Genomic DNA, 12,578 nt, shown 5'->3' on the forward strand with positions numbered 1-12,578 from the left:
TTTTCAAGTTACGGTGTCAGTTAACGCTCTCTAGGAAACCGCCCCATTTCGTTTACATAGACAACGTTCTAGTGACGTCCGTCACTCACCGCTGTATTACGGCCGCTATATGACTGCACCGCTTTCCTAGGAAACCAAAGCTTTAGGCCCCGTTTCCATTGACGCGGAGCGGCGCGGAGAGGAGCTTAGCGGTGCACAAATTGACCATTGACTATGCTTGAAATCTCCGCTCCGCTTCAATGGAAACAGTACGAGCGGGGTGGAGCAGAGCTGAGCGAATATTCATACATCGAGGCGGTGCAGTGCGGAGGACAGCGAGCATTGGGGTGCAGAGCGGAGGACAGCGGGGCGGCACGGAGCGGTGCGGAGCGGGGCGGTGCGTGACTCGCGTGCAGTGTGTCAGTTGTCTTCGTTACGTCACTAGGTGCATTCAAAATCTTCATCGCTCTTCTCCGCCCAGCTGCGCTCCTCTCCGCCCCTCTCCGCCCAGCTCCGCTTCAGTGGAAACACTGACCACTTTTCACCGCTCTTCTCCGCCCCTCTCCACCCAGCTCCGCGTCAATGGAAACGCGGCCTTATGCTCCTCCCTGGCAGGTCACAACCTCTACACTACAGGGCGCTCCACTGTGTTCTATGGGCTGTCTGAACAGGGTTGGTGGATGGTGGTGACACGCGGTCGCCATCTTCCACCCGATCCAAACGTTTCCTGTGAGGACCTTCGTCATGCAGAAGGCATGATTCCACCCGAGAACATGCCTTAAAGAGGCCTACCGCCATTATTGTATGGAATATCCTAAGTAAGGAATGCGTAACCTGAATGAATTTTATATATTAATAGCTTCTGCCAGCGGTTTTACCTTCGTCCCGGATGGTGACAAAAACTCCTATGTCCTCCCGGGTCTAAGCTACCTCCCCTCTAATTTTCAGCTTAAACGGTTCAGTCATTCTTGAGTTAACTAACACGACTTTCTTTTATATTTTTTATTTTTATTTTATATATAGATTTTTTGTACCTGAGCAATTTTTTCCACATCATCAGTCTAGCTTTGTATGTATATCGTAACGACTGCCAAAGATATTCATATGACAGTGGCCTACCAACTTAGTGTTCCAAAATATTAAGAAACTCGTCATAACATGGACGGCCAATTATATGTAATTAGGTAGGTACCCATAGTGCAGGGCGGCCGGGGGATTCAACAAGTGTGTACCGGGTGAACCTACAGCGTAAAATGGTCACGAAAAAATTCCCAACATTGGCAAAGGTGGCAAGATTAGAAATATCATGACTACACGTTTTGATATAAGCATGTGTGTGCGTGACCAGTAAAGCTAGTGGCACTAATTCCCGTAATTAACTCCCGTACTTCTTAAATACCTATACCTATAAATTATTATACAAAGGGATTATGAAATGAGGAAATGGGTGTTATACCTACCTGCATACGCCGTTTTATATCATACACAACATTGAATATAAGCTTCTAAATGTATATAGATATACACACCAGAAAATACCTTCATTTAGGACTCCCACACAAAACTGCGATGCGATTTTGTCCGGCAAACACCGTAGGTACCAAACGGGCTGCCGAACAAAATAATACCGCGCGTCGTTTCGCAAGTTTCGCAGTTTTGTGTGAGCGCCCTTAATTTACTTGCCAAGTATTTCAATTACAGGTCCTTTTGTAGACATAATAAAATATTACATTTTCCGTAGAATATCATAATTAAATACAAACTAAACTATCTACTACGTATGTAATTATGAGGTTATTTATGAATTCTCTGTGAAAGGCGATGGGGTAGGAAGGGTGGCGGCAGTGCGGGATGAGTATGGTATGTGGGGGGGGAGAGGGATGGGCGCTAAGTTTTGCGACACACCGGCCTCGATTTGGCGCGGCAAATTATTTAGTAGCCACACGATTTAAATATGAATAAGCAATAATTAGCAGAGAACAGTATTTCCGTTAATCGCCCTCTTTGATATATATATTTTTTTTATTAGGTAAAAAATGGAGGGCGTACATCTTAAAATACAATATATGTCGAAGAGACGCAAATGGCAAGCTTAACGAGTGTTAGGTCTTGGCCAAGTCACTAGGTTAGTTCGGCATGGTGTGTCGCTCCCAGTTTAGGTACTTATCTAGGGCTGCTATCTCGAATTTTACCAAACCCCAAAATAATACATTATAAAAAATCCGGACATTTGGCGTAAATCGCTTTTTTCCCCAGAACGAGTCCGAGAATATTTTTTAAACAAAACAAGTCCTAATTTTTAATCCCATATACTTAAATTCAATAAGGTGCTTTCTTACATGTAAAATGTCCGGGTTTTCCACGGATACTTCTTGAAACCCAGCCCGGACGTCCCCCAAACTAGGACAAATCCGGGAAAATGGCATCCCGGACATATGGCAGCCCTATACTTATCTAGAGTGCAGTATCAAACAAACTAATGTCGCATCTATTTTGATGCTTCTCAGAAATTTACCATGCACAGTGCATAATGTCCTGAATCTAGGTTACCATCTTCTGGGAATAATCCTTTGCTTCCATAATGTATTTACCACGAGCAAACAGAAAATACAACGTTGTCGTTAACGCAAAAAATATTGGATTGACTTTTCTCTAGTCCCTGTTGGTAAAGTACTAATAAGTTACTAATTAGTAGTGCGTGATAATTTTTCCCCACTCAGAAATAAACCGCGGTATGTTAGAATTGTAGCCGATATCATCATGCTAATGGAGACTTTTTTTATGGAATCGCTGAATTTTTCAGAGTGAAAAATACCCTGACTTAGCGGGGGACTGTTAAGGTGCATTTTCCGCTAAGGTTTTCTGAACGACAACGTTCTGAAGGAACGCTACGGTGTCGCGCGTTCACGAAGGACAGTAAACAATTTAAGGTTTAATGATTTCAACCGCTTCTCGCACTATCCTGGAGTAATAGTGACGAGACGATCCATAGACACAACCTGCGGTTCGTGTAGCTCGATCCAGTGATTCGGGCCTGACTCCAGCAAGTGTTCTGTGATACGGTTGACGGATGACGGTTTTCTCACAACTGTGATATGTCATCCTTTTGGAGATAGTTCGTTTGGTCAATCCAATGTCGGACATACCACAGTGATTTTTATGTACTGACGAAAGGGTTTAGGTGTGAGTGAGAGCAATTGTTCTTCTTACATCCTTGTGGTCCTGGTTCCTGGCGGGTATCTTTTATGATATAGAACACGTCATCAACAAAACTTCCAAAACCTTACGTGCAAAGCTAGCAAACAATGTAACTAGCGGTATAGACGATGCCTCCTAGAACCGCGCGACGAGATTTTTTCCGCACGGAATGTGTCGCGCGTATGGACTCGGTTTTGCTACGCACGACAAAGATCTGCTAGTGTGATAGCGCTGACAGTAGTCTACTTAATAATCTGTGGTAAAGTTTTAACTGTCATCATTAAGTGTATGAAACGATTAATCAAGTTAATTCTATCGTTAAAATAATATATATATATATATATATATATATATATATATATATATATTCCTTATAATAGGTCTTATTTGCGTGAAGTAGGTAGGTACTGCCATAGTAACTATTAAGTAATCTGTAGTAATAACTAGTAAACGTTAAAGACGAAGATCTCTAGTTTAAACTAATATTTAGGTGCCTAGATTTTACAAGTTTTACCTATAGTTTCAACGTCTTGTGTTTAAGAATTGTTAATTTCAGTAGTGCGTCGTAGCGGAGGCTGATTCAAGTTTCAAGGGAAAGCGGGACCTTTGATAGGTCCTGGCCAGTTGGCGGCTGAATGGCGGGAGAGTCGGCGCGTGCGCGAATGTGTATCGACCGATCCGCTCGTGGCACGTGGGCGCTCCTTGCGAGCGCCGCCGGTCACACCCGGAGAACACGTGCCGTGACGATAAGCGCCCGTCTACCTACGTCCTCTACACACGACGTCCTACATTTTTCCGAGCTGCGTTCCCCGCCAGCCTGTCACTTTCATTTCCAGTACAACCCTAGGTTACCAGGAATGGCGTAAGTAATACTTTAGTTTGTATAGGAGCAAACATTGAATGCTAAGAACAAGTAAATAGTAGGTACCTAAGGATACCTAAGAAATAATGAATTCCGGGAAGCGTGGCAAGCGGACCCGAGTCAGCTACTTCTCGAGCTGTGATAGCTAGGACAATAAGACGAGAAGCTTATGTTCAACAAGACGCAATTAAGTAGGTATCTCCAGGAAAAAAGAAAAGATATTACGGGGAATGTGATCACGGTGTCACAGGGTATTTTTCTTTGTATCGTTGGGTATTTTTCATTCTGATCTCAATCACCTACCTACTTCTAGACATGGATGAAAAAATTTCCAAAAACACGGTGCAAAATATTTTTTTCCTTACCTTCAGCGCTATAAAGTCGGTGACAAAGAATTCTAGGATTCTGTTCATTTTGCCATCAACGTAAACAGCAATGTAAAAAAATATTATTAGATAAGTACCTAAAGATTGACATTTTAGTTTTGTGCTCTTAGAAGTCGGTTATTTTGTAATAGGTAACTTTTTCATTCCTTTCTTATTAGAGTTGTTAGTGCTGTGGGCTGAAAGTGTGAATTGGTCGATCGATAATGATGATGACAAAAGATTTATCTGAAGTTATCTAACAGAATAAACTGTTACTGCCCATTTAAAACCGTTTAATAAAGACTAGGGTAGATCCCATTAGAAACAAATGCAAATTGTAGCAGGCAGCACTTGTTGCTTATATGTTCAATGGATGGCATTGTTTGCGAGGTTCCCCTATGCCGCGTAGAGAATAGTACCGACCTAGGTATAGCTTTCAAGTGGATTATTTGAATTACCACGAAAACCCTAAGATCGTCGCCATGATATGGAGACTTTTTGCAGAAAAATTACAATAGAAAGCCATAATAGTCATATTCCTGTGAGAATGTATGGATGTATGTTTGTTATTCTTTCACGCAAAAACGGCTGGACCGATTTAGTTGAAATCTGGTATGTAGATAAATGATACCCTGGAATAACACATAGGCTATTTTTTATCAACACACCACGCGGGCGAAGCCGCGAGCGGAAGCTAGTAAATAATAATTGAGCATAACATACCTAAGGAATACTACGGATGGTTTCGAACCCCTGCTAGCTAATCTTTAAATTCCTACATACCTGTGTGCCGTAGTAAGTATATCGTATGCAATATAAAGGCCCACTTTCAATGAGATCGCAGATCACGTATTTAGATAAAGGCAACAATCAAACTACCCCCCTTGAAGCCTGCCGACACAAAGCAGACCACTTGTATTTTATTAACGGTACTTATATTGTCAGAGCAATCACTAACGAGTGCAGAGCTGTTGAAAATAATCATGCTGATTATGTAAGAAGAAGTCCTGCTGCTAGAGTACGATTATATGGGTTCCGATAGGCAAACACAATGACAAATACATTAGAACAATATGAATGGAAACATCTCAACGAAACATCTTGTGCAAGCTTGTGGCTTATTGTTTTAATGCAAGAGCTGTCCAGCGAAGTGTAATAAAAATCCGATTATTACCTACCTACAGCTTGGAAAATTCGTAACTTTGTTACAGTCCTACGCTTCACCAAGGTGCGCGGGGAAAGTTACTGTCATAGGTTTGCTACTGCTGCTTCTTAAAATTGTTTCCGATGTGTTTGATAACAAAATTATAATTATTATATGTAATAGGTATTATACTAGAGTAGGTATATTATATGTGAAAGATGACATGAATAGGAAGGGAGTGAGTGTCAGTATGACGAGTGACAGGGGAAGATGGAAGAGGATGACATATTGCGCCGACCCAAAATAAAATTGGGAACAGGGCAGGAGGAAGAAGATATGTAATAGGTATTGTAGTAACAGCAATACATATATTAGACAGGACTATTCCCAACTAACAATTTAACGTCGTTTAAAAGTTTAATAAACGTTATCTTAATTCCATCGATCGTAATACCTAAGTCGCACTTACGTTATAATAACGTTTACTAAACGCGAAAATGGCCCCAGTTATATGACCAACATTGTCGTATAACGGACATACAAAAGTCACAAGCTGACTTCGTTAAGTCATTCAAAAGTCGTATGAACGTTATGGAATTACCACTTTCGTTGCGCAGAAGTCGCATCATAACTTTACAACGGCTAGTTTGTTGTATTGTCGTCATAAGGGCGTTTTTGAATGATTAAAACGTTTTATTTGAGTCAAGGAACAACACCTGTAAAACTTATTCATTTTTCTTGATAGTGACGCGGTGTTTGTGGTTTTGTAATAAAAAATACAAGGAAATAAAAGGTGATGAGTGTTATTTAACTTATATTTATATATCTCGCTAATAAATGTATCTGTCTCTCATGGCGTTTAGTTCGACTTGGTATTAAAGTTTTATGATACTATACCTATATGTATTTATTTCAGATTTTCATGCCCCCTCGCAATTTTGTGTTTTAATGATTATATTTTTATTAATAAAAATATTTTTATTTCTAAAAATGTAGGACATTGTTGCTTTTGTCACACAATTATCTCTTTACGACGTTTTAAAGACATAAAGTCGTATTAAGGTTATTTCAAGACCATGCAATACGCCATGACAGCTAGTTATCCAAGGATCCATTAAGGAAATCTCGATTTACTTTCCTTTTGAAAGTTCCACTACGTTTAAGTCTACTCCACATTTTTTGCTTCCATTTTTCGTAGTAAACTTAATCAAATATTCCGTAAATAGAGCGGCCTAGCCGTTTTAAAGTCAAAAACTGACTTAAATGCGACTACAAGTTTGATTAAAGTCAGGGCATGACATTAAACGGACATCGTGTAATATATATGTTATATTTGAGTATTAAATAAACAACCAAGTCATTTAAGAGTCTCCAATTGACCGCTGTAAAACAGGATAGTGATCGTTATATAAACGTCACTGTGAAAACGTTTATACAACTGCTACATTACATAGATGTCATATAAAGGTTTTCAAAGACCTAATTTGGTCAGTTCAAAACGTTTAATATACTATAACGTTAGTATGACTATTGCGTTGTCGTAAAAACGTTTTAGCTAAGACTGTAATATAACGTCGTTTAGTTTGGTCTTATCAACGTTGCTAAGACCAGCTTATTAAGACATATTCGTCGCACTACTAATAAGTTAAATTAAAGACGTCTACAGGACCTAGTAGTCATCTCACTATCATTATAAGACTGCTATCCAACTTTATGTCGTATAAGTTAAGACTTATATGACGTTTTTGTTTGTTGGGTTGTAGCCAATAAACCTAATGGTGGTGTATTAGTGATGTAAGGTAAAGGTAAATTAGGCGTATGGCAATAACCCAACCACGGAGTCAACTGACATGAATATCTCATGTCAGATGACTCCCTCGTATAGGTACAAACACCCTCGCTACCGACATCCTCTGTTACCCGCGGGCCATGGGAGTGTCACTAACGTATATCTCTTCATGTAGGTAAGTGTAATAAGCATTGAAACAGCCTATTCAAGAGCTATTTTTTATTTATTGCATTGCTCTCATCATCTTCCGAGCCTTTTTCCAAACTATTTTGGGGTCGGCTTCCAGTCTAACCGGATGCAGCTGTGTACCAGTGTTTTACAAGGAGCGACTGCCTATCTGACCTCCTCAACCCAGTTACCCGAGCAACACAATTTTACCCAATACGCCCTGGTTAGACTGGTGTCAGACTTACTGGCTCCTGACTACCCGTAATGACTGACAAGGATGTTGAATGACAGCCGGGACCTACAATTTAAGGTGCCATCCGAAACACAGTCATTAGTGTCCAAGATATAGGTACTTAGAAAGTACATAGGGGTACGATCTTAGAAAAGTTGCATTGGTACTTGCCTGACCTGGAATCGAACCCACGCCCTCATTCTTGAGTAGGTTGGGTTAGCAAATAATATTTGCTAACTGAAAACATTAATGAAAACCAAAACTATAATTTCTCGATAGGCAAAATTTAGGCATGCTAAATTAACAAAAAATGGTATTCGAACACGATTTAATTTTGTTAGACACAAAAGCAGGGTAACATCAACGGTCGTCGCTCATATAAAAGCATTTAAAACGACGACTATGACGGTTTATGTCCTTCAAGATACAGGAGCTCAGCAAAAAAAAAAACAATTTAAATCCGGCGAGTTTTGACCGGTTCACAGATAAAATACTAAGCTTACTCCAATTGAATTACGATAGGACATTATATAACGCTAACGTTCTTATGAAACTGGTTAAGTTTAACGAATTCTATAGGGGAATTGCTGAGAAGACGCGAAGGGTTCACCCCTTTAATGATTGCTTAGAATTTGATACCTGTGAGCTAACAAATTGAACATAATGTATACGGTATGACAGATATTTGAGATTATGATTCTGTGAGAAAGTTATTATCCCTTCAAAGTATTAAAACACATTTGTAGTCATAGTAATATTTCGCGCAACAAACATATCTGAATTTAAGTTAGATATTTCGTGATGGGAACGCAGTAATAAGAGGAGGTACCTCTACACTCTACCTATACACGGTGTTACAAAGGTATTAATTGTATTTTGTTGTATTTTTTACAACAAATTATTGTAGCCAAAAACTTCGCCAAAAACAGCGCAGTTTTTTTATTAAACCCAATATAGATTATTTGGAACAGAGGCGTTAAGTACACATATATACATATAATATGTAATATCTAATTGAATTCTTAAGATTTGGCTCTACTTTGCCGCGGTCAGCACATTTAAGGTGAAAACGTAGCTTTTGCGTAGCTTACCTACTCTATGACATAACAGATTAAGGGCTTTGTTAAATATCGGTAATATTAAGAATTTAAATATTTTCATAATTTTTGTACGGGACGTTTAACACTTTTTCGGTTTTACGGATAGCGCTAGGTAGGTACGTGCAATTGAATCAGGCAACCAATCAACATAATGATATAGGTAGGTATGTAATGTAACGTCGGTAGGTACATTAAAGAATGGTTGGCCAGTAAAGTATGTGTATGATATTGAAGAACAGAAAGTGGTTTGCTTACCTTTAGTTAACATTGCGGCGCAGCATACTAGTCTAAACTCGGACTTCGATACTCATACAAACACTTAGTAAGAAAATGACTAGCATGGGATTGTTTGTTTAGTGTAAGTTACTCTTTGCCAGGCGAATGTAGAATGTTCCAAGCGACTCAAATGTTCTACATTAGTAGCACCTACTTAGCAACAAGAACAAACAACTACTAAATATGATCAGCTTTGAGACTTATTAGGTAGTAACGCGGTTCGTGAAATAACAAAAATATTTGAAAATATTTTTTTTTGTAACTATCTGCAAAAGAATTCAGCGATCAATCAACCCCCTCTAGACAATAGGATGGAAAATAACTTAGTTCTACAGTTCTACAGATAGTTTGTAATCCCATTCGCTGCTTATGAGTGAGAGGTCTCTCGTGAAATCTTCAGATACTTTACAAAAGTTTGTTATACAAGGCTAGATTTTCCAAACAACTGCATATATGTAAATAATGGATGATGCATTTCAGAATCTAGATATCTAGATATAGTAGGTATTTAAATTGCATCAATATTTCGAACCGATGTTGTTTTAGATGCCACGTTCCACGTGTAAATAGGAACTATTAGGTGCTTAATTAATATAATTTAATAAGTACCGTCAGTCAGGTATCTAGGAAGAGGGACAACCGGACAGTTCTGTGGCAGGCCAGGTAGCGTGATGTGCATACCATGTGCCTTTGTCGGACTTTGTTCCCCAAAAGACTGATAGGCTTTATGATAATCAGGCTATACCAAGTAAAAACAAAAAAAATGACAAAAAGGAGAAAAGTGGGCTTTCTTAAGAGCAGGCGCCAGATCGTACAACATAGACCATAGATATCGAACATAACCGTAGAAAGACGAGACTTTTGAAGTTTCTCAGGTTCGCTACTCGATCACCAATTAGTTACTTAATAAATAGGAATTGGTTAATGAATAACCTTCTAGAACCAAAAGCGATGACAGTGGCAAAAAGATTTAAGAATTTAATTCTCGTTAATTCTTTTTTCATCCTCGAGTACCAAAGCATACGTCTCTAAGGTAAATTGAATATTATGTGATCACCAAGAGTACCTACCTCGCAATCACAAATTAAATGCAATATTGTATGTATAGGTAAGTACCTACCTAATGTAAGGCGCACAGTCGGTCTAATTAGACCAACATTAAGGCCTACGATCCTTAGTAGTATTTTAATTCATGAAGAATAATGATTAATGTCATTGTTGGAATTAGGTACAGTAAAATTTTCCAGTGCGATTCAGTAAGATTAAAAAAGGAAATTTCTTTTTCAGTTAAGGTAACCCAAATAAGGGCTATCGTAAGGGCGTCCTTCTGCTCCGCCACAAAAACTATAGACAAGTTTGAGGGTATCAAAAATCTCACTTACCTCCAACCTCCAGGGATAGTCTCATTATTGGTGTCCTTCAGTTGGGTGGTGCTCGCGCTCTGCAGATTAGATACGTTCACCCTGAAGACAAAAACCCAAGTTAGTATAGGTGAAGTGTCTGAGCTGCCCATATGTATTTCTGGTAAGTAGGTACCCAAGAAGAAATGTTTATCAGATTTGCAAAACGCATATGAGCTGGTTCGCTTATCTTAAATTAGGGAGATCAAGAAAATATAATCATCGGCAAGGATATTGAGCCCTGACCTTCACCTGCGCAGAAGTAATTTATTGGTTTGGCCTTAAGTGTACAGTGCGCAAAGCGATCCCCACTCTTCCGCCGAGAGCTCATTATCAGTGCCGATAAATTTACCTTGCTTTGTAACCAAAAAATGCTATCCTAGACGAATTAGAAAAAAATATGTAAAGTTCTAGTATTTGTCTCGTATTCTTAACCATTGTTTCCATGTGAACAATGGTTTGAAATCCAATACCACGTAAACAACTTGCGTAGTCCTTTCTTGGAAATTTACAGAGGAAAGAGCGTTCGAGATGTTTCCTTCCAGTTACGTCTATCTATAGAAATGTTCCCTATCTAAGTACCTATCGGGTATGTCTGAAGTTACTTACATTTTCTTATTAGCAACCGAAGGCTCGACAATCAGAGGCAGTCCACAATATGAGTAACCTAGAACAAAGTTCATCATTTAGTTAAGTATGCGATAAAGGTAAACGCATGATATTTATAATTTAGGGAAGCAATAAAGGCGAATGCATTGACACATAAATAAAACTCTATTAAAGAACGAGCTTTCGCCTGCGGTTCCACTCGCATTCAGAAGGGACTATTCTCATACTTAGTGTTATTCTGTCAAATAAGCCATCCAGTAGTTTTAACGAGAAACAGTAACAAATATATCCAGGTGCATAAATACTTACAACTTTCTCATTTATTCCGACTATTAGAATTTAAAATGGGATACACCAACCGAATTTATGAAGGTATACTTAGATATGTCGGTAAAGTCCTGGAACCTCTCTGAATCGTGCAAACACGTTATATGTGCTTTACTCATGTTAGTAAAATAATCGGCATACTAAGTATAACGCTAATCTGAAGCGCCTAGATTGTACCAATAATTTTCAAAATGATTGTTACTAACCATGTAGTTTGTCTATGGCCCGATCAGCAGCTGATTGATCAGGAAAATCGACGAAAGCGTAACCACCTCTCTTTACTGAAATCTCAGCAACGGTCAGATTTTGTTCAGCAAATAGCTGTCGCACTGCTGCTTCGTCGGCTTCTATTGGTAAGTTGCCTATGTACAATTTGTTCATGGCAGAAACAGACTTCATTGGCTCACTCATTTTGCTTTGTGTACGTATTCCGGGAATTTATTGGGAATATATTTACGAATCCGTTAACTATATTGCAACAGTCACGTCGTCAGTCGGTTTTCTTTTGTCTTTATTTGTATTGTATGAATCTGACTGACGTCTATCTAAAATTCGAACAAAATTCATTTACCTTTTTAACGCGACGGCCATGCTTATTCCCTATATGAAAAGGTTTTGCTTATCCAGATAGTCCAACAACATCGTAATGGGGTCTTGTCTACAATACTACTACGAAATCAATTCTGATGTATCCAGGTGTAGCCATTAACCTTCTATGACCATTTACCTCAATGCTCGTATCACGGGATCCTGATACCTACCTCCTCTTTTGCAATATTATGTGTACTTATACAGGTACATTTTCTCTGAAATGAATGTCAAACTATGGTTTGGTGAGGAAGAAATTTTTATTTTGCCAATAACTCGGAACCCATAAAATCGAGAAACTTAAGGGACATAATATCGGGTATCATGTATAATCTGAATTTTGCGTTTTTAGTTATTTTTGGACCACCTGTTGTATTCGTAAAGGGCTGTACTATAACAAAGCTTTGGGCTAACCTAAGTTGTATTATATTACTATAAGTACCTACGTAGGTACCCTTTTTTTGTTGTCGCTGGGCTAAAAATGCTATAGCAAATCCACTTCCCGTCGGGGGACGGGAGAGGGGTATGTGGGACTCCTCAG

The 12,578-nt window shown here is 39.0% G+C and overlaps 1 protein-coding gene across 1 annotated transcript; it reads right to left on the reverse strand.

The window, feature by feature from the left end:
• Positions 1-10,491: 10,491 nt before the first annotated feature.
• LOC124645167 (insulin-like growth factor 2 mRNA-binding protein 2) lies at positions 10,492-11,830 on the reverse strand. The gene is made up of 3 exons (XM_047184930.1): positions 11,656-11,830; positions 11,123-11,180; positions 10,492-10,576 (listed from the first exon to the last, which is right to left on the reverse strand). The coding sequence occupies exons 1-3, from the start codon at positions 11,828-11,830 to the stop codon at positions 10,492-10,494; spliced, it is 318 nt and encodes a 105-aa protein (XP_047040886.1).
• Positions 11,831-12,578: the final 748 nt, after the last annotated feature.

The sequence above is a fragment of the Helicoverpa zea genome, chromosome 31 (genome assembly GCF_022581195.2).
Source record: "Helicoverpa zea isolate HzStark_Cry1AcR chromosome 31, ilHelZeax1.1, whole genome shotgun sequence".
Taxonomy (NCBI): Eukaryota; Metazoa; Arthropoda; class Insecta; order Lepidoptera; family Noctuidae; genus Helicoverpa; species Helicoverpa zea.